Source organism: Corapipo altera, unplaced genomic scaffold, assembly GCF_003945725.1.
Source record: "Corapipo altera isolate COAL_440 unplaced genomic scaffold, ASM394572v1 64, whole genome shotgun sequence".
Classification (NCBI taxonomy): Eukaryota; Metazoa; Chordata; class Aves; order Passeriformes; family Pipridae; genus Corapipo; species Corapipo altera.
Window position 1 is genome coordinate 280879 of NW_020884893.1, and position 27890 is coordinate 308768.

At 47.5% G+C, this 27890-nt stretch overlaps 1 protein-coding gene across 1 annotated transcript in view; it reads right to left on the bottom strand.

Moving 5' to 3' along the window:
- Positions 1-27890, bottom strand: part of TOX2 (TOX high mobility group box family member 2) — a 151693-nt gene that overhangs the window by 39366 nt on the left and 84437 nt on the right. Inside the window, exon 3 of the mRNA XM_027646155.1 lies at positions 24137-24382. Coding sequence (XP_027501956.1) covers positions 24137-24382 — 246 coding nt within the window. The remainder of the gene's footprint in view (positions 1-24136; positions 24383-27890) is intronic.

The following is a 27890-nucleotide window of genomic DNA, read 5'->3' on the forward strand; positions in this document are numbered from 1 at the left end:
AGGCTCTTAAAAAAGTGATCACTATTTTGTCTTGCACATTGTGCCACCAAAACATTTTGGATGGCGTGCCACGCTCGGCGCCGCATTTGCATTTCCATCTGATCAGACACCAAGGACACATGCCAAGCGTGTGTTTACATTCCAGATCAAATCACATATCCCAGAGATCTCATTAACCTGCTGCCCTGGAATTACACAGAACCACCTGGAAAGGAAGCAGCTTTCCTCCCCAACACCTTCTGAGTTTCCCAGACAAGCTTTGAGCATGGGTGGCTTCGTGGAGGTGTAAGGATTTACGTGCCTTGGAATGATTCCCAGTTGTTTTTTTTTCTGTCCAGTGAGTTTCACCACAAGTGCTCAGGTTCTGCAAGAGCTTCATCTGTCTCTGTACATATAAGCAGGCTTTGGAGATGGCCAGCATGGTGAGGGGATGGGTTAGGGGGAGGATGGGTGATGGGTGCAGGGGAAAGTACAGAGAATATTCACCATTTCTAAGGGTTGAGCATCAACATGGGGGCTCACAACTGATGAGGACCTCAGCTCTTGAGGACATTGCTGTCCCCTTGCTACCTGAGGTCAAAGCCATGCTAACACCACAGATCCCAACCCTCACAGGCACAGGGCTGGTGCCCTCCTTGTCCCACAGAGGGGCAAGTGGTCGGGACTCTGCAGCCCCTCTTGCCATGAGCAAAAGGGTCCTTCTCCCCCAGAAAAAGCCCTTGATAAACTTGCCAAATAGAGACAAACTTCTCCCTGTTCTGCTCCAAAGAAAGCAGCAACCTCAGCTTGAACCCTGGCTCTAGGCTTTTATCTACACACATCCTCGTTTGTTAAACAAAACCTTAAAGCTGCTTATAGGACATGACTGCCAAAAACTTTTATCACCTTCACAGGCTTGTTTTTGAGGAACAGACAATGTTTCCCCAAGTAGCCACAAGTGTATCAAAGAGGATATGCCACAGCAGATTGACTTGGGAAAAAGCTCCAGTAGGATTCTGGAATCCTGACTTGCAGGAAGGGATTTGATCTCATTGGTCTCAGCTTCCCCAGCTGGAAACGGTAAAAAAGGAATTACTCCAGAGCTGAGATGGGCAGGTAGAAATGCTGAGTCACGATGGATGAGATTTGCAAGAATCAGCCTCGTCCACACTTACAAATCCCTGTTCTTGAGATGCAGAAGATGAAGAAGAGCCAAATATACTCTCTGGGAAGAAAGGGTTACTTTTCAATCGAAAATTAATGCACTGAATTCTGAATTAACATGTGGGATAATTAAAACCATCTTTCCAATGAATTTATTATAGGATATACAAAGCTAATTATAAATTCTCTGTTGCTTAATCCCTTGCAGTTTGCTAATGCAGCGTTGAAATCTCTTTGGCCACACTTGTTTAAATTATTCATTAGACACAGCAACAGTTGTGAACTGTAATTTAAATTGGCATCTCATGAATATTCAATTACTACAATAAACACTGGAATGTTTTACTGCACACTGCTCCATAGTTTGTGCTCGAGTTTGTGTTGACACATTTTTATTAACTCTTTATAAAGGTGTTACCTATTTATGTCACTGATTACAATGAGAATAAAAAGTCCCACTCATAAATATTTGTGTCGTTGTCTTAAGAGAGACGATGTAATTAGGCAAAGCTTCAAAAGTCATAATTAATATTGGGTGGATCTCCTTTCCCTCCTGTTTGCCTTGAGCACGTGGACTGGCACGCTTTCAAAGCCTGGCACATCCAACCACGTCATGGCTTTGGCACCGCAGCCTTTCCAACTGCCCCGGCCAAATTCCAGGGTGACCCCATGGGGTGGCCCTGAGTGATGCTCCACCTGGGACCCCACAGCCCCTGGGGACTCTGGCTGAGCTGGCATCCCAGCCCCCCTGCTTGCCCTGCTCCCACTGCACAGAACATAGAAATACAGAGATAACTAGAGACACTGTGAGTATTTGCTCTCTGGCCTGCCAAAATTAGGAAACAAAATGCAGCTGGCAATAAAATCCCTGTGTGTGGCAGCCTGATGATACTCTGCAGCACCTTATAGTCTTTTAATGGGGCATTTTTAGTAGCAGCCCTAAAAAATAATTCTCAAGTGGCTGTATAATTTGGTGTGGGTTTCTATTTTTAGCCTGAATTCCTCCATTTAAAAGCGAGGTCCCCCTCTGACCAGAGACTGTAAAAACGACACCATGGGACTCAATGTCTGCGGCTTTTCAGCAGCACCACATAACATGGGTTAGTTCAGAAATTAAAATATTTCTCCCTTGCCAACTGCCATCCTTTGCAAACAGAGCTGGTGATATGATACTGCAGGTATCAGAAACAGTGGTGGAGGTTCAGCTTCCCCCCAGGGCTGTGGAGGGTGGAGAGGTGCAGGAAACCCCCTCGAACTCAAACGTACCCTCTTGTGTGCTGACTTTCACCTGTACTGATTGGAGCTACCAGGTAGGAAATAACAGCTCCTGTAACCCTTGCTTTATTCCCAGAAAAATCAGGAATTTTTCTTTTTTTTTTTGAGCAAACACCCAGTCAAGACTTTCTCAGGACACAACAAACCCCACCGGCTTGCTCAGGGGATAATAGTGCTGTCCCTCTGGCATGTGGGGTAATCTTGTTAGCCAGTGGATGAGTAAAAAGGCCAAGCAGTTTATCCCAGCAGGAGATTTTGCTGATTGCTGATGTGACCAGGAGCTGCTCTGTGTCCCAAGGTGAGCACAGCACTGCAAGGAGAGCTGGTGGAGGGTTCCCATCAGCTCAGACATCCCCACCAACCCCTCCTGGGTACCAAGAGCAATTTTCCTCTGTGAGAGGGGTGGCAAAGCTAATGGATATTTACAAAGGCTTCAAATGCTAATTCCAAATGGATCAGCTGAGTGAATAACTTCAAAAATGCAGAAGTTTACCGAAAATATTTTTATAAAGTTATTACCGTGTTGACACATTTTTGTTGGCTTGGGAGCATTTGAAGGATTTTAGACCTGGTTTCAAGGAAAGTAACATCCACATGTGCTCCTCTTGTATTCAGATGTTCATAAGCCTGAAATTCATTATACCTCCAGCAGACACCTACAGGTACTTTAGACACAGTTTTACTTCCACCAGTGAAGACAGTGGACTATTGCTCACCACCCACAGCTCCACTGGCAATACTCACCCTGCCAAACTTAACACTCAGCCATTGATCCTTGTAAAAGATTTTACACATTAAGGTAATTTTGCAGCCATGCACTTTTTTCCATGACAGGCTTCCACCTCAGGACTCAACGTTCAGTGTAGCATTTGCTTGTGGGAATATGAATTTGATTCCTTGTGGGGAAGATTATTCCCTCCTCTACTCCCCTGTGTGCACGGCATGAACCACCGTCTCCTCTGTGATCTTTGCATTCCTATTTTTCCCCCCTGTAGGACAAAAAGCTGGTTTGGTACCTCTTAATTATGGCTTTGTTGCTGGCAGTTCATCTGTTCACCTCAACCTTTATTTCCAGGGACATAAAGCATCCAACTGTTCCGCTCCTCTGTTGCGACACCTCTTGTTCCAGATCACCCGCCTGTGAGTCAGCAGAGGGTTGTGCACCCCTTGTACTTCCCCATAAATTAGTAAGTGATACCTTGGCTCGAATTGCAAGGGTCTTTCAGGACTAATCTGTGCATTTTGGTGTTTTCTTCAAGCTCTTTCTCATGTACCACAGCTGGCACCTCGTTTCAACCTTGCAGCAGAACACAGACAATCACGACACTTTGTACTGCTAATGCCTTTCTTTTTTTGATCCATGAATAATTTTCTTTGCCACTGTAGCAGCTCTCCCAGAATACTAAAAACCACACAGTCTCCTGTAACCATATCAATTCAGCTCTGACGTGAGCCGGAGAGCTGCAGCGCTCCCGGTGATGTCAATGCATGATTCAGACATGCTTTGCTTTATGCTCCCAGATCCAGGTCTCGTTCTCCTTCCCTGAGAAGGGGGGGGCTGGCTGAGCTCCTACAGACTCTGCCATAATTCACCCAGCACTGCAATCTGCACTCACATACACTGGAAAATGCCACTTTACTGGGTTTGGCTGGAAGCACCTTCTCCCTGAAGCCCTGAGGAATGGGATTGGGTAGATCCTTGTATCCAGCAACCTAAATGGGATGGGTCCCCTTTGGATCTCCTCATCTCATGGACCAAGTGAGACTCATGGCTCCTAGGGCTGCCTCCATCCCAGAATCAGAATCTGCAGAGGCAGGACAGACAGTCCATTGAAAGTAAAATTTGGCAGGTTTTAAATGTAGGAGAAATGTAGGGAAGGAAACTCCTGATCTATGGAAGAATTTAGTTCTTGCCATTTTAGCAGAGACCAGGTTTTGTGGGCCACTGCCAAAGTCATCTTTTAAAATTCTCCCTCAACTGGATGGGATTGATGCAAAGTTTAAGGCACCCCTTAGTGCTTCCAGGGCTGCACATGACTGGACCTGCTCCCATGGTTGATAACATCTCCCAGGATGTTCTGCTGCTCCTCTAAGCTCTGTGCCTGCACTGACTGTCCCAGAGAGCAAGATGCACTCTGTGTATATTCACAGCTCTGGTTTGTATGTCACCAGAGGTCACCTCAGTCCTGAACACACAGTTCCATGTGGCTCACCCATTGCTAAACCACGACACTCATGCAGGGCTGAGCTGCAGTCCCCTGGTACAGACGAGGCTCTTGGCTGCCTCAACCCTTCAGAAACACAAGGTGAAGACAGGAAATCTCCCTAGAAGCACAACTGCAGGGTCACGTCCTGCTGCTTTGCCTCTGCAGCCAATGTTGCAGGGGGTTGATGGACCTTCCTATGACGCCAGTAGGAATGCTGCCAAGTTTTTTCAAATGTATTAATGGCAAAAAGGCAGTGTAGAAATAACACTGGATGTTCCAGAATGAGGATGGTGACCTCCCAAACAGGGAGAGAGACAAGGAAGAGGTATTTAATGCTTTCTCTGCCTCTGTCTTCAACACAGATGACAGACCAAGGGGTTCTCAGATCCCTGAGCTGGAGGACCGTGACTGCGAGAATGATCAACTCCCAGTCGACCCTGAACTTCTGTGGGATCTGCTGCTCCAGTTGGATCCCTACAAATCTATGGGACCTGATAGGATGCATCCAACAATCCTCAAAGAGCTATGGATGCCATCTCAAAACCTCTCTCGATGATTTCTGAGTGGTCTTGGGAACCTGGAGAGGTCCCGGCTGGCTGGGAGCTGACAAATGTTGTCCCAATTTTCTATGTTTCTATGAAGTACCTTTCTTGTGTATCAGGTGAAGAGGCTGCACACATCAGCCAACCTCTATCCCTCCAACCCCTTCCCTCCTGCATCTCAGCCACTGCTTATCCCACACCCTGACTGCCTGTCCACTGAGGACCAACACTGGTTGCCCACAGCAGGATTTCACTCCCAGCTTCAGCTGCTCCTTGCCATGTTCCAGTCTGCTCATGTCTCTTCAGTGTGTTGCAAAGACAGAACACCTTCACTTCCAATGTGAAAGTGTTCTTTTCTGCTGAACAGCCGGGAAAATTAACATCTGTGCAAACACAGGCACCTAAGGTGTGGGCTAACATGTCTGAGCTGGGGGTCTACTCCTCCTAGAATCCCTGCAGAGACATTCCCTTCATCCCAGGGAAGGTATTTCAGACAGGCCCAATGAATCACACTCCAGAAGAGCTTCTTACTGTGAAAGAAAGCTGGGTGACTCATTCAGGCCCACCCTGGGTATCACTTCACTAAGTTGGCTTATTAAGGTGGCATTTTCCACCACTGCAATGTTTCTAACAAAACAGCCAAGCTCAAGGTTTAGTTTTTTAACACTCTTTACTCAACAGTGCATTGCACTTGAGAATCCTTCTCTTGATTTTGTCTGGAAAATTTGTTTTTTCATAAAGAGATTTTTTTTTTTCTAAGGGTTCTGCAAGCTGCTGTCTCTTAAAGACCTCCCATAACTCAAGAAGAGCTCTGTACTCTGTCTCTGGCCCAATCTCCATCAGGGCAGGGGATTTCTCCTTCTTTGCTCTATCTCCATGTTCTTAGCCTTTTTGGCACTGAAGAAGTCACCTAAATGTCTGTTTGTGCTATGACCAGGTGCCCTCAGTTTGCCCATGGTGGGCAGTCAGATGTTGCAGGCTCTGAGCACCCAGCTCAATGTCCTTTATCAATAAAACCAACTCCGCCCAACTCAAAAACACTTGCTGTTCCATGGTGCCCCATGATAGGTGTCTTGATATCACATCATGTTTGATTGCTGATCAAAGCACCACCCAGCAGGACCAGCTTCCCATTCCTCCCAAACAGGTAACCCCACAGCACTCATCCCAAAGGAAAGGGCTCGTGGATCCAGGTCTTACAATCCCATGGCCAAACTTAAAAATCCCACACACAAACCTCAGAAAATCAGAGGCAAGCTCAAGCCTTGTCTACTTTGTCAGCAATGCTGGCTGCACTAATTTCATGCTGAATTCAAAGTGGCTGAGAAATCCACTCTGCTCGTGTTTAGGGCAAGAGGAAATGTCCTCAAGTTGCATCAGGGGAGGTTCAGGTGGGATACTAGGAAAAATTTCTTCACTGAAAGGGTGGTCAAGCGATCATTGGAACAGGCTGTCCAAGGAAATGTTGGAATCCCCATGCCTGGAAGTGTCCAAAAACCGTGTAGATGTGGTGCTTAGGGACAGGTGGGCCTGGCAGCATCAGGTTAATGGTTGGGCTTGATGATCTTAGGAGTCTTTTCCAACCTAAATGATTCTATGATTCTATGAAATGCTTGCATTTCTATTCAGTGATAAACACAGGAAAGAAGTGAACTAGGAAAAGGTTTCTTAGAGGAAATAGGAAGCCCAACCTTCCTTCAGCTAATGCTGTTTCCCATAACTTTGGCTTTCAGTTCTTGACAAGACTGACACGTCTGTATAAGGGGAAATCAAGCTCATAAGGTCTGGTTGCAAAATGTATTGATTTTAATGATCCATATTTTTAAATTACTGTAGATAATGGACTACAGAGGAGCCATCTTGCTACAGCCATAATTGTAGTTATCCCTCTAATTTCTCCCCAGTGAATCTTCAATGTGAGCTCTAACTGAGGTCTAGTTATTATTATTCCTGGTGTACATGGCATCCAAGTGTGTCAAGTGATCGACTGGGTGTTAAAAATGCTACTGGTCACTTCCTCACATTTATAGTGATCACATGGCAATAACAATGCAAAGACTGCAAAAATGTAAATACAATGGGACACGATTTAAAATTACTGGACGAAGCCTGTTCCCAGCTCCTCGCAGTAACTTCCAGCCAGCTCCACCTGCACCCATGCATCCTCCAAGGACAGCTGGATAAGGGAGCTCAGCATCACCCAGAGGACACAGGAGCAAAAAATCCGGTTGTAATAACTAAAACCTTTGACCATTCATGGGCAACAGTAAAAATCAACACGAAATTCATGTGCACCAGCACTTGCAGAGCAGTCCAGAACTTCTCAGTGAATGGCTCCAATAAATCAGCATGGTTGAATTGTTGCTGACTGCACTGAAGTCATTGTACTGTATATGACTTTTCTACTTCAGTGAGAAAGCAAAGCAAAAGGGAATGAAGCAAACTGTCACTCAGGAGAATTCCAGCTCCAATCAACCATCATGGATTGGGAAATCCAAACTGTCAAAGGGGCCTCAATTTAGTCCTGGATTTTTGAGGCGTTAAGACCCAAAGCATAAAATCCAAAGGCAGAATTGCCACAGACAAGAGTTCTCCTGTGCAGACCTGAAGTCAGTGCACAATGGCCACGTGTACACACACACAGAACATGCCCTGGAATGCAGCTCTGGGTGATCCTAGAGGCTCTATCCCATCAAATTCTTTGGAAATTCACACCAGGGAGGCTCTGTTGGGTCACATTTCACCAACGCTCTATGACTGGGAGAAGCCAGAGAAAAACTACTTTTAAAAGAAGTTCCACGTGCTGGATTTGCAGAATTCCACACAGGAGCCTTTCCACAACCAGCTTAATGTTACAGATATTCCCTGCAAAACGAGCAGCCACTGGGCTAGCAGGGGAAATGTTCACAACCTCATGCTGCTCAGCTACAAACACACACACATCCCGTAAATCAGCAGTGGAATTGCTCTTCCCCTTGGCATCAGTATGGTCCCCTCATCAGGGTATAATACTCCGTGCTGAACTTTGGCTTCCAGCCCTTCAGCAATTGGATTTCTGCCTTGTGAAACAGCATGGTCACGGTAGAACTACATATGCTCAATTACAAAAGGAGGACTTTCAAAATCAGCCGTACCCCAGGTGGGACAGGGATTGCTGATCTGCCTTGCAAATTCCCTGACACAGTTTGTAGGGGTTCCTACCACAACCAGGGCTCCACCAGTTCAGTCTTTGCTTTTGTGGAAGGATAAAAACCCCCTTTTCCTTCTGTCTTTGACTCCACTGTTTGGATTCAATTCTCAGGGCAATTCTTTTTTGTTTTTTTTTTTTTAATTCTTAGGACAACTCTTTCTTAGATGCTCTGTAGATGCCACAGAGCACCTACTGGGCACCATGGCAGGGCTGAAATTCTGCTGGAACAGGCAGATGATGAAGAAGAAATGACCCCATCAGGAGGATAAAGCTGAGCAAGAAGTGCTGAGTCCTCTCAGTAAGCTGGATGGAGGTAACAGGTGAACTCATAAGTACAAATACTTCTGTCCTTCAATCTCCTGTGTGGAGGCATTAAAATTAAACTGCTGCTTTAGTTACAGCTGCCTGCCACCTAAGACACCCCAGAGAGAGCCCTGTAGTGACTTCTAGGGACACGAAGACAAGTCTGTGGCCAGCAAATATCTGCTCAATGTCCACAGAAGCTCTGAGCTCCAGAGTGTGGTTCATTTCTGGACCTTTCTCCAGACCTTCCACAGAGAGGTCTGACTGTACCCTCAGCTCTCTTACAGGAAAAACAAACCCAAATGTATTTTATTCCGGGGCAGTTGCAAGGGAGCAAGGCTGTGGTAACCACAAATCCTGTCACAGAATATCCTGACCCACAAGGGACCCACGAGGATCACCAAAGTCCAACTCCTGGCCCTGCACAGGACAACTCCAAGATGATGTGCCATCATGAAATGTAAGTTTAAGAAGGAATGGGATTCCCCAAAGAGAGAACTTATCCAGTACAATGCCAAACAAACCAAAACCAGTTGGCTGTGGAGGCTGAGCAGTGACCTGCCTCATCATGCTGTGTGAGAAGGCAGGTACCTTCCACCTCATCATGCCTGCCAAGACACAGAAATCAAAGCAAAAACTCAGCTTCAGTTGCTGATCCCAACTTTGGGCTTTGCAGGAGACAGCTGGGCAGGGGATGTGTCCCAGCCATCCCATTTTTTTCTCTTGCCAGAACGGGATGTTCTCAGTTCAGCTGAACATGAACATGAAAGTTGACAGGACTCATTTGGAAAGGGAAGTGATTTTCCTGCAGGTAAACGTGCCACCCCCTCCTCCAGATTAATGTTAACCAGATGGCCAACTGCCTGTGGACTGCTGCTAAAAAACACAGGCTGAAATAATCAGAGAGCCTCTAGGACAGACACAGAGAACTGATACAGAACTGGAAACGAGCCATGACAAAGGCCAACCAGCACGAAACTTGGAGCCGTGTGCGGGATTGTCTGCAGAAACCTCCTGGGATGGAGCAGGTGGGTTGGCAGTGGCTCTTGGATGTTTTGCACCAAGAACATGAAACCTGTGCTGTGCTGTGCTAACAACTGGAGACTGGGTCTTCCAGAGCCCAGTTCTGCACATGCAAACCCAGAAACATGTGAAAAATGCACCTCCAAGGAGATGGTTTGCCAAGGCTGGTCCGTCCCAACGGGTTGGCATCAGCAGGAGCTGGAAAAGAGCACTGGGACAGACCTTCTCTTTGTGTTAGAGAAGATGACGTTGATGAGGGACATTAAAAATGTTTCAAGCAAGAGGTTATTAATGCTGTGAGGTTTAATCTGGGAATGTGCCCAAATCTCCGTGTCTCTGAAAAAGAAAAGAGGATCCAGGCTCTGAGTGCAGAGGGAAATGAGAGAGATGTGGCTCGCACTGCTATGAGCAAGGACAGCAGAGTCAGGATTGATTCAGTCATTGGTTTTTAACAATGGTTAAATGCAAAATCAGTAGGTGTGAAGTGCTGCCAGGAGCCCAAAGAAGAGATGATCCACTTCCACCACACCTTTCCCAGGATGAGACACAATACAAGAGAGATTGGACCTGATGCTCCCCAGCTTCAGATTAGTTCCAGTCAGAAATCAGCTCTGGAATTATTACATGTAACAACCACCTCCTCCTCTCCACCAACATGCATTTTAACATCTACTACAGCAGCTCCTCATGTTTTTGGTAGATCCAGAAGCATTTTAAAAAATATCTTTTTGGTGTTTTCATTTTCACTCTCAGCAAGTCCCAATGTTGATCTTGGCCTGTATGGATAAAATTATTCCCTTTTATTGCTCTGAGATCCCAAATCTCAATTCCCATGCAGTTCCCCAGCTAAAGGACATTCCTGATGTAGCTGTTCTTACTTGTGTATCATGTGCACTGTTATAATTCCAATTATTTTATTTGCCTCCTTCTTAAACTTAGCATCTGCGATCGCAGAGGATCTTTTCATCCCCATGATAATTTCTGTTTGTAGTCTTTGAGCCTCTTTTTTTCCTCCCCCTTGCCTGAGACGGGATGACCAGCACTGTACAGAGTATATAACTCTCCAAACCACCTCCATCCATGAGTTTCTCCTGTTCTCTAACCCCATATCCCTGCACAAGTTTTTTTGGAGTGCTTTCTGGCAGTCAATTCAGAGCACTGCAAGCTTTATGACTTGTGAATATTTTTCTCCTCAACATGCATTAATTTCACATTTATCAACACTGAACAAACTGCCTTTGCAATCTTGCAGTCCATTTCCCTCCTGTGTTTACATCTCTCCAAATTTCCTTTCTCCTGCCCCAAATACGTCCAATTTCTTTGTGTCACCCTCAAATTTTATTCCTCCCTGCCTACCCTCAGCATCATTAACAAACAAGCAAAAACAACAGAGCAGCCAGGGCAACAACACAACCTTGAGATACCTCCCCAAATCATAAGGTGAGTGAGTTTTTAATCACTGCTTTTTCTAGTGTTAGCCAAATAACATAATAAAGGATGCGAGAGATTGGCAAAAAGTGCTTGTCCTGGGTCAGGACAGCCACTCCCTGACTGACCTGTCTCTTTGCTAGTCTCTTTTCTTGTGGCAGCACCTCCAATTGCCCCCATTTCATCCACCTCTGCCTCTGTCAGCACAAGGAGAAGGCATGTTCCTCCCAGCTTGTTGGTCAGCCCATCACCTCCACTCGCTCTGCTGCCCATTTCCAAAGGGATCAGACGGGAATCTTTTGGGGGGACTTTGCCTAGCACGGCCCTGGTGGCAAGGGCACGATGCCCATCATGGGTTGCCCATGTTGGTCACTGCACTTTGGACTCTTTTAACTCCAAACTGACAGCCAGGCTTCAGACAGATGGACATCAGTGCCTCTCCACTGGGTGGCTGGAGGAAGGGAGCAGATCCTACTCCCTCTAACAGCACCGTTGTGTCCAACGGCTGTCTGCTGCAGGTTCCAGGACACCTCAATCCACGGTGAGGAATGCCCGTGGCAGGAGAGGCAAGTGAGAAGTACAACACTGGCAGTTCCCAGGGACGTTGAAGGATTGCAGCAATACCCTGCTCCCTCCCTTCGCAGAGACCAAACCATTTCCATGGTGGAAACGGACGGTTCCTAATGGGATTCTGTAGAGCTGGGAGACAAATGTAACAGCCAGGCAGAGCATTAAGGAATGCTTTCCATCCGGCAGAGCCCGAGTGAAACACTCGGACATATAACGTTACCAACTGGCTCGCTGCCACGCATCAGACGCAGAAACGTTTTTCTCTTTCTGTGACAAGCTGCATCTCTAGCAATCACTATAATTTCTCTTGACATTGCATCCCACACCTCTTCACAGAGGCAGGACTCAAGTAGCACTCTTCATTTAAATGGTAACTTTGATTTCTCGGGGCTACGGGGATGTGAAGTGGTTCAGCCTGTACCACTCGGGTGGGAGGGAGGGCTGCTGGAGCTGTGTTTGCAGGCTGTGCTTCCCAGGTTAAATCTTCCGGGGAGGAGGGGTCTGAATTTGACATCTGGATCTTCCAGTATTCACCCTCAAAATGCAGGTAGAGGTTGGGGGTGTTCACTGAAGAAAGGAAATCTGACTCAGGATTCCTGTTGGTGTTCTCCCTTGCTCTCAGGGAGAGAGCAAACCCCGCTGAGCCCACCAGCAGGAGAAAACTCCTCTGAAAGGGCTGGGATTACGATTTCTGTTTACCAGCTGAGGAAATCTTACCCACCAATTAGGAACCATTCCTCCTGTCACTCAGCCGAGTGGCTGATGCCGCCCTTTGATCCCCTCATTGCACAACAAAGCCCGTTACAGCCCCATTATTTTTATTGTCAGCACTTTCTGTTATTTGCCTCTAAAAATGGCTCCCATTTAAATAACACAAAAAGGCTCACTCTACAGGCACACACACACCTACAGTGGTGAACAGTCATCACAACTTCTACAGCAGAAACAAAAGCCGTGGAAATTTCCATGCTTTTTGTGCTCTCCTGCCCCGGGGGCAGGAGCTGGGAACTGCAATGAGGACAGAAACCACAAGGCCCTTCCGGGGCTGAAACTTCTGGAAAGGCAGCTGAAAGCAAAAGGTGCAACACGGCACGTGTGTGATTGGAAATGATCCTCAAAGTTACACCGGCCCTCCTTGCCCGTATGGAAAACCCTGAGGGATTGCTGGAGCAGGTTAATGCAACCTGGGAACGTGTGAGGAGGAGGGAAGTGACAGCCACGAGACAAATATGATTGATCTGAGGGATAAGGACAATTAAAGATGGGCTGCAACATCGACCAAAACACACAAGACGGATGGCAAAGAGTTGCCAGACATGCTGTTTGGGTTTTTCCTGTATCAGAGGTGCTGCTGGTTAAAAACTGGTAAAAATTATTCTATTTACAGCTACTTGATGCACTTCAAAGGAGACTTTATGCTGCATTATGACATGGGGTGTGAACACGCATCGGAGCACGATGGTGTGGCAGAGGTTATGTTGTAAATTAAAACCCTTCACTCACCTTTTGGAGGGTCTTTGCATGGCATAGACCTGCAGCCACCAAATCTCGTTATTCCCACAGAAATGAGCAAAGAGGGAAGAAGCACAGGGCAGAAGGGACAGCAAATAAGGTGGATGTATGGTGCAAGGGATGGACCAGCGGGATGGAGGGAGCTCCATCTCTTTGGAAAAACCACCTTCCCTACGTTAGATCCTTCCTGTCAGTCTAGAGGTGGCAATGAAAGCTCAGCTTTGTTTGCACCCCCACTCCAACAGGCAGGGAGCAGGAATGGGATGCAGGAGAAGGTGCAGAGACACGTGCCTTGGGGATTATTCCTGCCTGGAAATGACTCTGCTCTCCTGTGTGTGACCCAAACAAAAACAAGTCCTCGGATAACCTGCCCCATTGAGTCACATGCACAAAGTAAGGCACAAAGACAGCATTCTGGGGAGGGTGGAAGTGTTTTTGGCTAATCAGCTGCAAGAGGGCTGAGTATATTCAGCAAGAGGCAAAGGAATCATAGAATGGTTTGGGTTGGAAGGGACCTTAAAGCTCAGGTCATTCCCACCCCGTGCCATGGGCAGGGACACCTTCCACCAGCCCAGGTTGCTCCAAGCCCCATCCAACCTGGCCTTAGACATTTCCAGGAAGGAGGAAGATACTGCAGCTCTTGCACAAACCACATTCCTGTTAACTTTACCTACTGTTTCCAAAGGAGTTAGGAGCTCTGAGGTCCAAACAGATCTAAAACCATTGTGCCAAAACCAACCAGCCTTCAAGCAGAGATGGTCTGGCATCATTTATCTCATACTGCAATTAAAGGCAACATATTTCACAATGCCCCAAATTAGTCAGCATGGACGAGGGTAATTCCAGCTCTTTCTGATCATTATCTGTCTGTTCCATCTTTTTATGTTTTCTAATGTTAACTTATGACATAATTCCATACATTTTTACAAATTATGACAGGAAGGAAGAAGATGGTAGACATGGTACCACAGGACATCAGAGCACAAAGAGCTGAGGAAAACCCATTGAGGCACCAACCCTGGCTCCTGGGGCCAAGGCAACAAATCCTCCATGAAGAGATGAGGAATCACCCATGCTGGGGCACTCTTTCCCCAAAGCCACATCCCAGATTCCAAAAAAACTCTCTTCCAAATCTCTAGTTCATTTTTCAAAGCATGTTCTCATTTGCAGAATTTTTTCTGTGTGGGCACAATGTGTTTTTAACCTCACCCAGGAAAACTGCTGAAGTGGAACTGTTTGCTGAGAAGGGGAAAAAATGCCACCCTGCAGGACAGAACCAAAATCTGAAGGGTTGAAACAGGGCTAAGTAACAGGCATCCGTCTGCAAATCTGTACACTAGAGACAAACACATCTGAAGATCAGAATCAGGTCTTAAAAAAGATCCATCCCATTCCTTGAACATATTTACACCAGTTATTTGATATTGTTCTGAAAACCTCCTTCATGCTGCATTCATCTCATCTGCTACTGTGATTCACAGATTTTATTTTTCCACTATATTTTTAATTTATATCATGTTTTATTTATACCACTGTCTTTCATGAAACCCCAAATTTCAAAACTGACACGAGCGTTACGCACATAAAGTAGACTTCTTATTATCAACGCGGCAAGAGGAGACAAAAAAATGACAGGAATAAATCTTGGGTTTTACGCCGGCGAGACGTTCTGCGAAGTAAGTGACATTTCTCAGCAATACAAATTGTACATTAAAAGATAATTTTCAGAACATGATACCAGCTACGGAGCGCGGCACCATCACCGCGCAGAGCAATATCGAGGCCGTGTTTTAGCAAACGCTGGTTTCGTGTTGTAACCAGCTCGGCCCCGAGATTGCATCAGGCCTTGTGAGTAGACTTTGGAGTGATTAAACTCGCTGCACACGAAAGCGCCAGTCATTTGGCAAACTGTCAACACGGCGTAATTGATATTTTAATTACACCGCTGATACGCGCGCGCTGCTCCCCCTCGGCCTCACGCGAACCGCGCCTTCCCAGCGCCCATTATTGCCCCCGGCGAGTTTGCTCAAACCCAAACTGAAACGCCACGGGCGATGTTTGGAATTGCTGGGAAAGGCAAACCAAACCGTGCCCCCGGCGCTTAATGGCAGGTGAGGCGCAGAGCAAACAAGAGGCACGGTCTCATCTGACATCTGTTCCTGGGATAACTCCTGCGCTCCCTCCCCGGGTATTTTATGGCTGATAAGGCCGCTCTCGAACCAGTGGGGCTGCCCCGGAGGCAGCGGCTTATCGGAGAGATAGTGACCAACTCAAGGAGAGGAAAGGAAAGATTAGGAGGATGAATTTCTACGGAGCAGTTAAGAGGGGGAATGCGAGGACTGCCACGTGGCACAGACACTGCTGCTTCACTGAGAGCAGCTGTTACAGCACCTCAGGATGGGACCTGCTGGCTTCTGACCAAGTGAGGGGTAGGGGGAGATAAGGACCCTGTTTGCAGCAGAAAATCAAAAGAGACACAGGCAATAGAGACAATTCTACAGCCAGACTTAAACACACACACTGGTTCCTGCTGTACAAGGCCCCTCCAGTGTGGTACGATCTGGTGTTGTGGGTAAGAATACATTTTTTTGCTGTCCTGCATCCCCTTGCCCTGGGACACAGAATCCCAGAATGGTTTGGGTTGGAAGGGACTTCCTGCCAAGGAGCAGTTCTGCTGCAGGGAGGTGGCTATTAAAGGTTTCCAGGAAAAAAGGCAGGTTCCCACGTGAGATCCCCACCCTGGCAGGTGACAGTCACCCTCTCCCAGACCTGGCAGGCCAAGTGACACCTTGCCTTTTTCCTTACCCTTGTTCAGGGAGAAATTCTTGCGTTACAAAGCAAGGTCCACATCTGCTTTGCTTCTCAGCTGTCACAACAGTTCCCTTGTGTGAAAGGTGTATCATGACACTCTTCCTTCTCATGTCTCAGAAACAGGATACTCATGGGTGAACCTGGAGACCAACCACACAAGCATATTGGTAGGAGCTTGTAGGAGCTGGTCCCTCAGGTTCACTCTTCCCATACACAGCCCAGCCCTCACGAGCTCTGCTGTTATCTGAGCACTCACTGAGCTGGGACCTGAGTGTGACCCATGTCACCCCAACTCTCTCCCAGCAGTGAGTTGACAAGAGACCACTCAGAAGTATCTGTATCACCCATGTGTAAAGGGGGGTTGCTGCTCCACAGAGAGCTTGTACTGCTGCTCAGGATGACTGGGAAGATCAAGGAGGGCTTCTCCCACAGGAGTAGAGGACCTGTATCCATAGAATCATAGAACTGTTTGAGTTGGAAAGGATCTTTAAAGGTCATTTAGTCCAACCCTCTTGTCTTGGGCAGGGACACCCTCCATTATCCCACATTGCTCCAAGCCCTATCCAATCTGGCCTTGAACACCTTCAGGGATGGGGCAGCCACAGCTTCTCTGGGCAACCTGTGCCAGGGCCTCCCCACCCTCTGAATAAAGAGTTTCCTCCTAATATCTAATCAAAAACTACCCTCTTTTAGTTTAAAACTATTGCCCTGTGTCCTATCCCTCTCTGCCTGTGTAAAAGTCATTCTTCATCTTTTTTATAAGCCCCCTTTAGTAACTGGAAGGGGCTCTAAGATCTCCCTGGAGCCTTCTCTTCTCCAGGTGAACCCCCCCAGCTCTCCCAGCCTGGCTCCAGAGCAGAGGGGCTCCAGCCCTTGGAGCATCTCCATGGCCTCCTCTGGACTTGTTCCAACAGGTCCATGCCCTTCTGACATTGGGGACCCCAGAGCAGGAGGCAGCTCTGCAGGTGGGGTCTCACCTGAGCAGGGCAGATGGGCAGAATTCCCCCCTCCCCTGTTCCCCCACTGTGGGATCAGCCCAGCACATGGCCAGGACATGTCCAGCCTCTCATCCACCAGCACCTTCTCCCAGGGGCTGCTCCCAGTCTGTTTATCCCCCCCAGCCTCGGAGATTCAGCCTGGAATGATAACATTTGCCCTGATCCAGGTCCAGTACCAGCACCTGGCCTGGTATTCCCACAGGCACCCACACTTCTGCTTGCAGGCACCAGCTCTGCACTTGTCCCTCAGCATCCGCAGTCGCTCCGAGAGCACGGCCAGGAGCAGCAGCATTCCTGCTCTCCCCGAGCACACACAGCCCAGCCACGACAGCTAAAACTTCACAAAGTACCTCACCACACGTGCCCCTTCCTCTGGGAAAGCGTGTTTTAAACACACACAAGAACAATTTACTCTTTGATTGGGAATCTTGTCTGCCAGGTTCCGACCCGGAGTGAAATTTTATGGCCGAGCACTCAAGCTCGAGGGGAGGTGTGGTGGGAAGGGGCTTCCAAGTGAAAATGCCAACAGATACTTAAAGCCAGAAGCATGTGTGGGTGTTGCTAAATTAAGCTTGCAAGTAGGTGGGGCAAATGCCTTAAACGAGTTTGTGAAGGTAAAATAACGTTCATTAAAAATAGAAAAACAACTGAAAAAATATCCTTTGTATTCAACTTCACACTCGTACATCATAATGTTCCAGTAAAAGCCCATTTTCCCTTGAGATAATAAAAGAATTGAATTTTTCCTTATCGGTCATCTATTTTTCTAGCTAAAGCTATTACTCCCTCTCTCCGGTTGCCAGGCAACAAGAAATATTAATAGCAGCTTTTATTAGCTTAGCTTTAGCAGTGGAGTACCAGAATGAGAAAATGGAAAACATAAATGTGTTACATAAATCTTTCAACCTTTCAGGGTTTGTGTTAGTCTCTGTTTTCATAATGATTTATTGAAGTGATGGTTCATTTATGAGAAAAAGGAGTGTGAAATAAGAAAACGGAACATTACCCTGAAGGACTGTTTGAAAATAAATAATTATAGGAGGTGAAGAAAAGCTGTTTAAAACCATTTTTCTGAGTTTTATAAAATTTAAAAAGACATATTTCTTTCATTTATTGCCTCTGAGAAAAACACTAGTAGGGAATTGCAAACAGGGCTCTGCTTAATACAAAGAACCCTTCATGTAGGGTTGTGTTATTACTATTTTCCACCAAGGGCTCATGTTTTGGAGTTTAGTTTTCAAATACTGAACCATTAATAAGCAGAAAGCCAAATTAGTCAAAACCTGAAAGCACACAACACAAAATTGCCACTGTAAACTTATCCAGGACTGAAGCAGGGGGAACTCTGCAAAGTTTTTGCTGCTGGTGACCCAACCACTGCTGTTGTTGATATATTTATTTATTCAGGTTATTTCCAAGAGCATGAACTTGCTCTAAAAGGGCACTGCTGCCCGCACATTGCACTGGGATATGGATTATTTCAAATAACTTATTTTAACAGGCAGAGATTCAAAATTAGTGAAATGTTGATGTATTGGAAGTATTTGCTGTTCCTGCCTACCGGGATCATGGATTTCCAATGACTTAGAGAAAAGACTGGCACATCTTACTTGGCTTTTGTGACAAAATCTAGCTGAATATAAGGGAGAAGATTTTACAGTGAGGGTGGTGAGGCCCTGGCACAGGTTGCCCAGAGAAGTTGTGGCTGCCCCATCCCTGGGAACATTGTAGGTCATGGCTGGACGGGGTCTGGAGCAATCTGGGATAGTGGAAGGTGTCCCTGCCCACAGTATTTGGGTTAGAACTGGATGATCTTAAAAGGCCTCTTCCAACCTAACCCATTCTGGATTCTGTGATCCTCTGCTGGAAAACTGGCATGCTCACCAGCTCTGTACAGCCACATCCAGCTGTGCTGCCCATCACTGGGTACCACCACTGCCTTCCCAGGGCTGTGCCGGAGAGAAGTGCTGGGATTCCCACTGACTCCACCTCAGGGAAGGCTGGGACGTGGGGAGAGACCCACAGAGCCAAGACAGCTGGCCAGGGCATGGCCTTGCAACCTGCTTGCAGGAAAACTTTCTTCAAGGTCTTTTGGTGAGCACCAGAAAGGAGCCCTTCACCACCCCACAGCTCGGGCATGCACATCCCAGCTCTGGGAAGGGGCTGCCTTCCCTTTCCACTTCTCCTCTGGGAGGCAGGCAGCTGGATTACTGCTGAGCTGTTTTACTGGTTTCCTCTCTGTTCCAGACCAAAGCCCCATCGTGCTGGGAAACAGCTATTCAGGTTGCAAAGTCAACTGAAAACTTCAGGAATTTCAGCCCAGCACTTGCCTTGCTACTACATTTCACCCCCATCTACCATTTTACTGCCTCCCCTCTGCATAAACAGGTTCCACAGCTAACTGGAATCTGTCATTTTACAGAATCGATGTGCTTTTTACCACTGAAGATTTTTAACAGTTTTCAAATAATCTGTTTCCAGTCAACAAACAGAAACTAGGAACTTTCAGGCTGTGGCTGCAGCATTTTTGCCCTTGCACCAGCTCGCTGTGAGCAGAAAAAAGTCACCCCACTGGGCTTAGGGAAGTGTTAGTGCATTTAAAGGACTCACAAGGATCTCTCATCACAAGAAGCACCAGGTGGATGCAGACATAGGGAGAGTCACCAGCTGCTCCAACCAAACTCTGCATCTACACAGCCCGTGTCGGCTCGTGACAGCAGCCACGTGCCCAAACCCATGCTTTCCACACACAGAAATACATGGCTCTGCCCTCATTCCCCCCAGCCATGGCAGAGCTGGAGGGGCAGGGCAGCTGCAGCCCACAATGTGCACCATGGGAGAACAGGCTGGTTTTTTGGTGTGCCCCAGCACAGCCGCCTCCTTCGATCAGGCTTAGGGGCCCGCACAGTTTCGAGGTTCTGGAGCAGTTGTGGTGAGCTCCAGGCAGTGTTGTCCCCCTGACCAGGAGTTTCTGGCTCCCCCCAGCCCAGCACTGCCCCACCTGATGAGCAGAGACACCCCCAGCCCTCTTGGTCGCTATTTAATATTTATGGAAATATGTTTGCGCTGCGTTGGAGATTCCTGAGCTCTGACCTTGATCGGCCTTTGTTTCTGTCAAACATGTTCTGCCAAATCCCTTCTGAAATCTCATTTATTCACAGCAGCTCCTTAACCCAGTGGGCCCCCATCTCACCACTGATCCACAGCATGTCTCTGCCCCCTTCCCCAATTCCCCCATGCCCCCAGATCCCAGCCCCAGGGTGGTCCTGGGTCCCAGCCCAGCAGGACTCCCTGTGGATCCCTGGAGGGCTCAGCAGCTGCTTGTCCACACTGTTGGGATGGTCACAGTGGGCAAAGTCATTCTCTTCCCAAGGAAAACAATTTTTTCCTAAATATTTCCATTTCTCAGCGCCAGTCACATCTCTCCTATTTCCTTTCCCTCCTGCCACTCCTCTTCTTTCCTTCCTCTTTTCCCATAGCAAAAGAGAGGCCAGTAGGAAAAAAAATCCACCGTAGTAAGAATTTTCTGTTTGTTTCTTGTCACTACACAAAAAATAACAAGTTTTCCCCAAACAAGCCAGTCCTGCCTCCTCCCCAGCCTCCCCACAACCCCTTTCCAGCATCCTCCACACATCACATCCTGTGCCATTTCTTGTCCATCCATCCCTGCTTCCCTCCTCTCCAGCTCCCTACACCTCACATCCAGCGACTGAAAACTCCCTCAACTTCCAAAAACTCAAAAAAAAAAGAGAAATAAAGGGAGAGAAACAGCAGTGAAGAATCACGTCATGGAAATGCAGAGCTGGTCCATGGGCAGAGCAAAGTGTGCAGAGGCTGGTGGTGGGGAGGGTGCTCTGGATGATGATCCTGAGGGGATAAGGAAATACAGAAGTGGTAGTGGATTTGGGTTTTCCCCATCAGGGCACAGCTGCTGTGCTTGAACAAGGGGCTCCAGCTCCTGACAGCCTGTGGGTGGGCTGGAGGCAGGAGTGGGGTCCAGCACACAGCAAATCCACCTCCACTCTCCAGCTCCCACCCTGCCATGGGAATTTCTGTGCTGATTTAAAATCACCCTGAGTTGGTCACCTCCACAGTGAGAGCAGCAGACTATCTCTGGCAGAGGCACTGGGAGGCTTAACGCAATCCAAGGGTAATGTCAGGACATCCCAGGACAGGAGACACATCACAGGGGACAGCAACCTGCACCTGTATTTTCTTTATTTACTTCTGAGCTCTTAAAGAAAATTCCAGTCTCATGGTTCTCTGGGAGTTAGGACCCACCTCTTTCCAGCAGCTTGATATTTTTTTCACGAGGATGCCTTAAAAAAATCCCAAGGCTCAAGTTACATTTTTAGAGCACAAGTCTGACCAACATCTAAATATTTTACGTGGAATTGCTTGTCATTTGTCACCATACTCAAACCAAAAGACATGGTAGCCAAGGCAGGAAACAGCTGTGTATGCAAAAACCTGTATGAACTACAGCAAGGAGCAGGACAGAGGAGAGAGGCTCCAGCTCCAGCATTTGCATGAGCAAGGCTGGTGCTGGAACAAAGACAAAACCTCCCAGGGCTGAGCCACCTCCTCTGTGCTCAGGCACCGCTCAGCCCCAGACTGGTTTCTCATCACTACCCATGTGGCAATGAACCCTCTCCTTTTGGAAGTGTTGGCAAACAAGCCCTTTTCTTGATGTGGAGGTTTCCTGCTGCAAACACCCACCTGGTGATGAGTGGTGGGTGCCTTTGGCAGGGTTGGAGCACGTCGTGTGCCCTGTGCCATCAGACAGCGACGCCTGACTCACTTCTGGCTTCATGGGGACACCACCCCGTGAGCTGTGGCTTGACAGGCACGTGGGCAGGAGGTGAAGAATCACAGAATGGTTTGGATGGGAAGGGAACTTAAGGACCATCTAGTTCCACTCCCCTGACATGGGAAGGGACACCTTTCACTGGACCGCGTTTCTCCAAGCCATATCCAATCTGGTCTTGGACACTTCCAGGGATGGGGCAGCCACAGCTTCTCTGGGCAACCTGTGCCAGGGCCTCACACCCTCCCAGGGAACAATTCCTTCCCAATCCCCCATCTAACCCTGCCTTCTGTCAGTTTGAAGCCATTCCCCCTTGTCATGTCCCTCCATGCCCTTGCCCAAGGTCCCTCTCCAGCTCTCCTGGAGCCCCTTTAGATACTGCAAGGTGCTATAGGGTATTAACTGTATGAGTTCAAAATCTGCTCTCTCCCCAGGGTTTTATTGTGTCCTCATGTGCGTGTGCTGCTCCCTTCAGCACTAACAGCAGCTGTAGGTGTGCTGTGGGACAAACGCTGCCATCGTGGGCTGGTGCTGGATGAAGGGGAGACTCGATCCCCCACCCAAGAGGGGACAGAAGGTGTCACTTTTCAGTGGGAAAAAAATGCTTTGGCAGGAGGGTAAGGCAGGATTTAATTCTGACGTAAAAGTGCAACACAGCTCCCTCTCTGATCCCCTCCCTTTGCTGTCAGGACCTCTGAAGATGTATTACAGCTCCGAGGGTTTCCACTCAAAACCAAACAGTTTCAATTCACTATTGGCTGGGAAATTCAGGGTTCACTGGATTTTTTTATTTTCTTGGTAAGGGGCAAACAAATCTTAATCTCTCTATTCTACTTTTACAGCCCACTAAGCCCCCTTCTTATCTTCTCTGGCTCAGTCCTGATTTATTGTCACCACGCTGCATTTGTAAAACAGTACCATAAAGTAAGAAAGAGAACATTTCCCAAGGACTACTCCAAAATAAATTATTTCAGACGTAGGGAAGCTGCTTAATAAATCCCCCGACTCTTTTTTTCTTTAGGTATTTTAGAAAGTGATTTATAAGTGCAATATCACCTCCAAAAATGAGACAATCAACACAGGATAAAATTATCGTGTTATGAAAATAGGGGTCAAGAAAAGGGGCTGTGCTTTAAATTAAACCAGGGAAAAATATTTCAGCTGAAATTGACTCTTTTTGTCTCAGAAATGAATGTTTTAATCACCTAAGAACCTAGAAGCTAACACAGAGCCCTAAGTAATATTTAATTCCATAGAAATATGCCTCTGTTCAATACTGATGGGCAGAACATGATATTTTTCTTAAACACACTAACAATGAAACTTGGAGACTCATCAGGACTTTAGAAAGCCTTGGGATTTTCCTAGGCTAAGAGATAATATCCCATTTAAATATTTAAATATCACTACCTCTCAGACCATTATCTAGTCAAGCAATCAACACCAAGAGCTCCCCAGCCAGGCAGGGGCAGCCTCCCAGCCACACTCTTTAAGTCAAATTAACTCTGTTTGATATCGATGCCATCCAAAATCAATGATCTTAGAGAGAAACAATGTCGAAACCCAACCACAGGGCTAAATCTGCTAAAGAGGAAAATGGTATTAAACAGCAACAGTATTAATTCAGTATCACTGTCAAAATCAAGTCACAACCTTTCCTCGGTGCTGCCGATGCAGAAGCATCGTAAGGTCTAATTAGCCCTGAAGTTTCTTCCCAGAGCTGCACTTCAACTTCATTATCCCTGCCTTGTTTATCCCTACAGATGAGTCATTTGAAACCTCCCAAGGTATCCCCTTGCCACGGAGTGAGGCAAGAGGCAATTTGAGCTTGCGAGCGCAAGGAGGGATCTTGTTCCCTTTGAAATCAATCACACAGCTTTCCCTTCAGGGAGCATCCATGCTCCTCCTGCTGATGCCACTGGGGCCACCCTGGCAGCAGGACACAGGGATGAAGAGAAAGGATGCAGGGCTATGAACTCCAGGCTTTGGCTGGTCACATTCCCCACGGGGGATGGAGCACGTGCACTTCGCTTGGTTCAGGGAGGATGTTAAATACACAGAGGAAAACAACCTTCTCCTGCTCTTGAGTGGTTCATGAGGCTCAGGAAGACACCAAACTGGAAACACAGAACTGACACCATGTGCATGGCCACTCAGGTGACTCCAGTCTCTGCCACTGCACCCCGGCCTTGGTGGGCAGCACCACGGAGCTGCCAACTCCCTCAGGCAAACAGCTCATCACCAACACCCTTCCATGCTCAGCTGACCCATAACTCAAAATACAGAGCAGCTTTGATGAAAGACAGTAAGAGGGGACAGGCACTGACCGTGGGTAGCTGGCTGGAGAGGAGATGCCCATCCTGACTCAACATGTTGGAGACCATGATGGCCGGCAGGTCCATGTTCTGGTAGGGGTAGGCTGGGATCAGGCTGTTGGGAGGGAGGCTGTGGCACAGAGAGTGATATCCAGTTTCGTGGTCCACCAAGTGCAGGAGGGAAGGGTCAGGGAGATTAGGAGGCGTTATGGGAGGGATCTCGTAGTCCTCGTTGTTTTCATTCTGGCTGTTGTACGTCTGAAAAGGGAAAAAGACATTTTGCAACATTTTGTCACTGCCCCACTGGTTCAGCAAAGGAAATGATCATTTGTGTAAGAAATACAAAAGCACATTCCAGTGAAAATGGTTTTGCTGTAATGAAAAGGATAACTCAAGCACTGCACACCAGGTTGGAACTAGGCAGAAGCCAGGGTGCAAGTGTGGTAGTGCTGCACCACCATCCCTCAGAGACACCATGGATCCTCACACATCTCAGATCCACTCAGGTCATCCCCTTGCTCCCCTCATCCCTCTTGCACATCTTTAACTCGCCAAAACCTCAGCAGAAACTTCCATGCCTGGACCACAGCCAGGCCAGGGATGCTTGCAGAGCCACAACCATGGCAGAGCTGCTTCCCGACCAGCCGAGGCATTTGTAAGTCAAAGTCTCTCTCTGGGCACCCAGCTCAGCTCTTACAGTACCTACAGCTGGTATTTTTAAGAGTTTTTATGAGAATTAGATCTGTAGAAATAATAATTACCTGGGAACAATATTTGAAGAATCATGGAATGGTTTGGGTTGGAAAGGACCTTAAACCCCACTTAGTTCCAAACCCCCTGCCATGGGCAGGGACACCTTCCACTAACCAGATTGGTCCAAACCCCATTCAACACTTCCAGGGATGGGGCAGCCACAGCTTCTCTGGGCAACCTGTCCCAGGGCCTCCCCACCCTCACAGTAAAGAATTTTTCCCTAATATCTAATCTAACTCTTCTCCCTTTCTGTTTAAAGTCATTCCCTCTTGTCCTAATTCCTGTCGAGTCCTCAAAAACTCCAGCACAGAAGCTACAACCAGGGAGGGAGATTTGCAAACACAGCCATCACTTGTTAAAAAATCCTTTAAAGGAAGCCTGCATGACTTCACCACACATGGAGATTTGTCCTTCCTTATACCCTCTCCCAAATTTCATCTGGAGAAGTGTTCCCTCACCTCCCTACCAACGCTGCCTCGAGGTGACACGAACACACAGAGATGTCAGTACTCCGTCTGCTCCCCATCTTTTCTGGAGGCTTGTTTACTTCTAAGCGTTCCAATTTATATAAAGAATATGTTATTGCACCTGTGCAATCGTTTTCGCTTCAGACAAAAACATATTTGCTTCATAATGTAAGTGTGAATCTATCCAAAATTATTAATTATCAATGCAGAACATAATGAGTCTCTGGCAGAGGAGGCTGATTCTAAACATCTACTGTTTCACATATTATTATTATTATAGCATATGAAATTCTGATTAGCCATAGTATTATACACGTGGATTTTAAGCTAAATTTCCCTGATCACGTAGTTTCATGGTTGGATTTTGACTTAATACTTGATTTAAGAGTAAAACCCCAGATGTTAAAAAAAACCAGTTAAGCGCTGTAGGTTTTATTAATCCATTGTCCCAGGGCTCATCCTCAGATTCCTGCTCTTCATCACCCCACAGAGTGGGGAGAAAGCCCTTAATAAAATAAATTAAAGCCCATTTTTAACCAGAGCACAGAAGTCAGTGGGAAAGGCAGGAGAGAGCAAGGAGGGATCTGTGGATTGGTGAAAGGGCACTGCCAGGGAGAGCCAGGGCTGTCTGGGGTGTCAGAGCAGGGGGTCACTCCTGCCTCACCCCAAAACTGGGGTTGGTGGCAGCTTGTCCTCTGCTAAGCTGAACCCTCACCTCTCTCCTTCCCTCACCCCATTGCAGAAAGAGACAAAGAAAAGAGCTGCTGACAGAACAGAAGGACAGGATGTCCAGGGGGACCTGGACAAGTTCGGGAAGAGCGAGGTTTAACGAGTCAAAGTGCAAGATGCTGCCCCTGGCTCAGGGTGACCCGGGCAGGAGCACAGACTGGGAGAGGTGCTCACTGGGAGCAGCCCTGTGAGAGAAGGATTTGGGGTACTGCTGGAGGAAAGGTTGCACATGTGTGTGCACCCAAACAGCCCAGAAACCCCCCCTGTCCTGGGCCTGTCCCACAGCATGGGCAGCGGGTGGGGGGGGATTCTGCTGCTCTGCCCTGCTCAGGGGAGACTCCACTGTAGTGCTGCCTCCTGCCCTGGGGTCCTCAGCAAGGAAGGATGTGGAGCTCCTGGAGCAAGTCCAGAGGCGACAACGAAGATGCTCTGAGGGCTGGAGCCAGGCTGGGAGGGTTGAAGGTGTTCAGCCTGGAGGAGAGAAGGCTCCAGGGAGCCCTTAGCTCCTTCCCATGTCTAAAGGGGCTCCAAGAGAGCTGGAGAGGGACTTTGGACAAGGGATGGAATGACAGGACAGGGGGGAATGGCTTCCTGCTGCCAGAGGGCAGGGTTAAATGGGATATTGGGAAGAAATTGTTCCCTGTGAGGGTGGGGAGGCCCTGGCACAGGTTGCCCAGAGAAGCTGTGGCTGCCCCTGGATCCCTGGAAGTGTCCAATGCCAGGGTGGAGTAACCTGGTCCAGTGGAAGTTGTCCCTGCCCATGGCAGGGGATTGGAACAAGATGACCTTTAAGTTCCCTTCCAACTCAAACCATTTGATGATTCAAGAGCAGGTACTGCATATCTGCCCAGAACCTTCATGTTTGCCTGAGATTCCCACCAGCTGTAGGGAAACAAGAGCATGCCAGAAACACGAGACAGAGCCTGGGCCCTGATAGCTCTGTACCAACTGTTATTGTTCAGGGGAAATTCAAGCCCAGCTACTTTTCCAGCCAGCTTCTGTCTAACAGTGTTATCATAGAGAGGAGGCTGAGGGAATGTACACAACAGCAGACAGAGAGATCCCATTTAATACATCTGCTAGCAAGGATTCCATTTGGGCTGTGCTCCTCGAGGTACACCGATTCTTTCCCAGTTATTTAAGAGGATTTCACTCCATGCTTTACAGAAAGGGATTTAAATAAATCATCACACAGCAAACTTGTTCTCCAACTGGTTTATTTTGGTATCAGGTATATAAGCAAGTGGCTTTGCTGTGCTTAACTAAATTATGTAAAACCCACTCAAAGTTTCCTAAAGCTCTCTTCAAAACTATGAGTTCCTTGTGTTGCTGCAGAGCAGCTCACCCAAGGGCTTTGAGGTGGTTTTGTAGGGAGTGCCAAAGCCCCGTAGCCCTGCTCACCCCCTGGCACGTTTCTGCCTCTTTCTATTCAACCCAGGGGAAAAAAAAAAAAAAAAGAGAAAGAAAAAAGACCTGTTTAAATCACAAAGCTTTCCAAACAGCTACAGCATTTTGCAGACGTATCAAAATTACAATCAAAGCTGTACACAATCAAAATCAGATTAGACAATATCCAATCAACATAATCAGACTCGGCGCCTGCCAGCTTTCACACCCTGTCGCTACCGACAGTTTTCCAAAGCAAGCTGCCTTCGCTCTATATGTGTTTTAAATAGATGGCTAGAAAGATAAGGAAGGGAGATGAGACAGATAGGCACTTGGAAGGCTGGGGAAAGGGAGTGATTTATTGTCACACACGGTGCCTACTGACACATCCAAGATGACGCCTCCATCCCCACGAAGGGTGGTCTCACAAA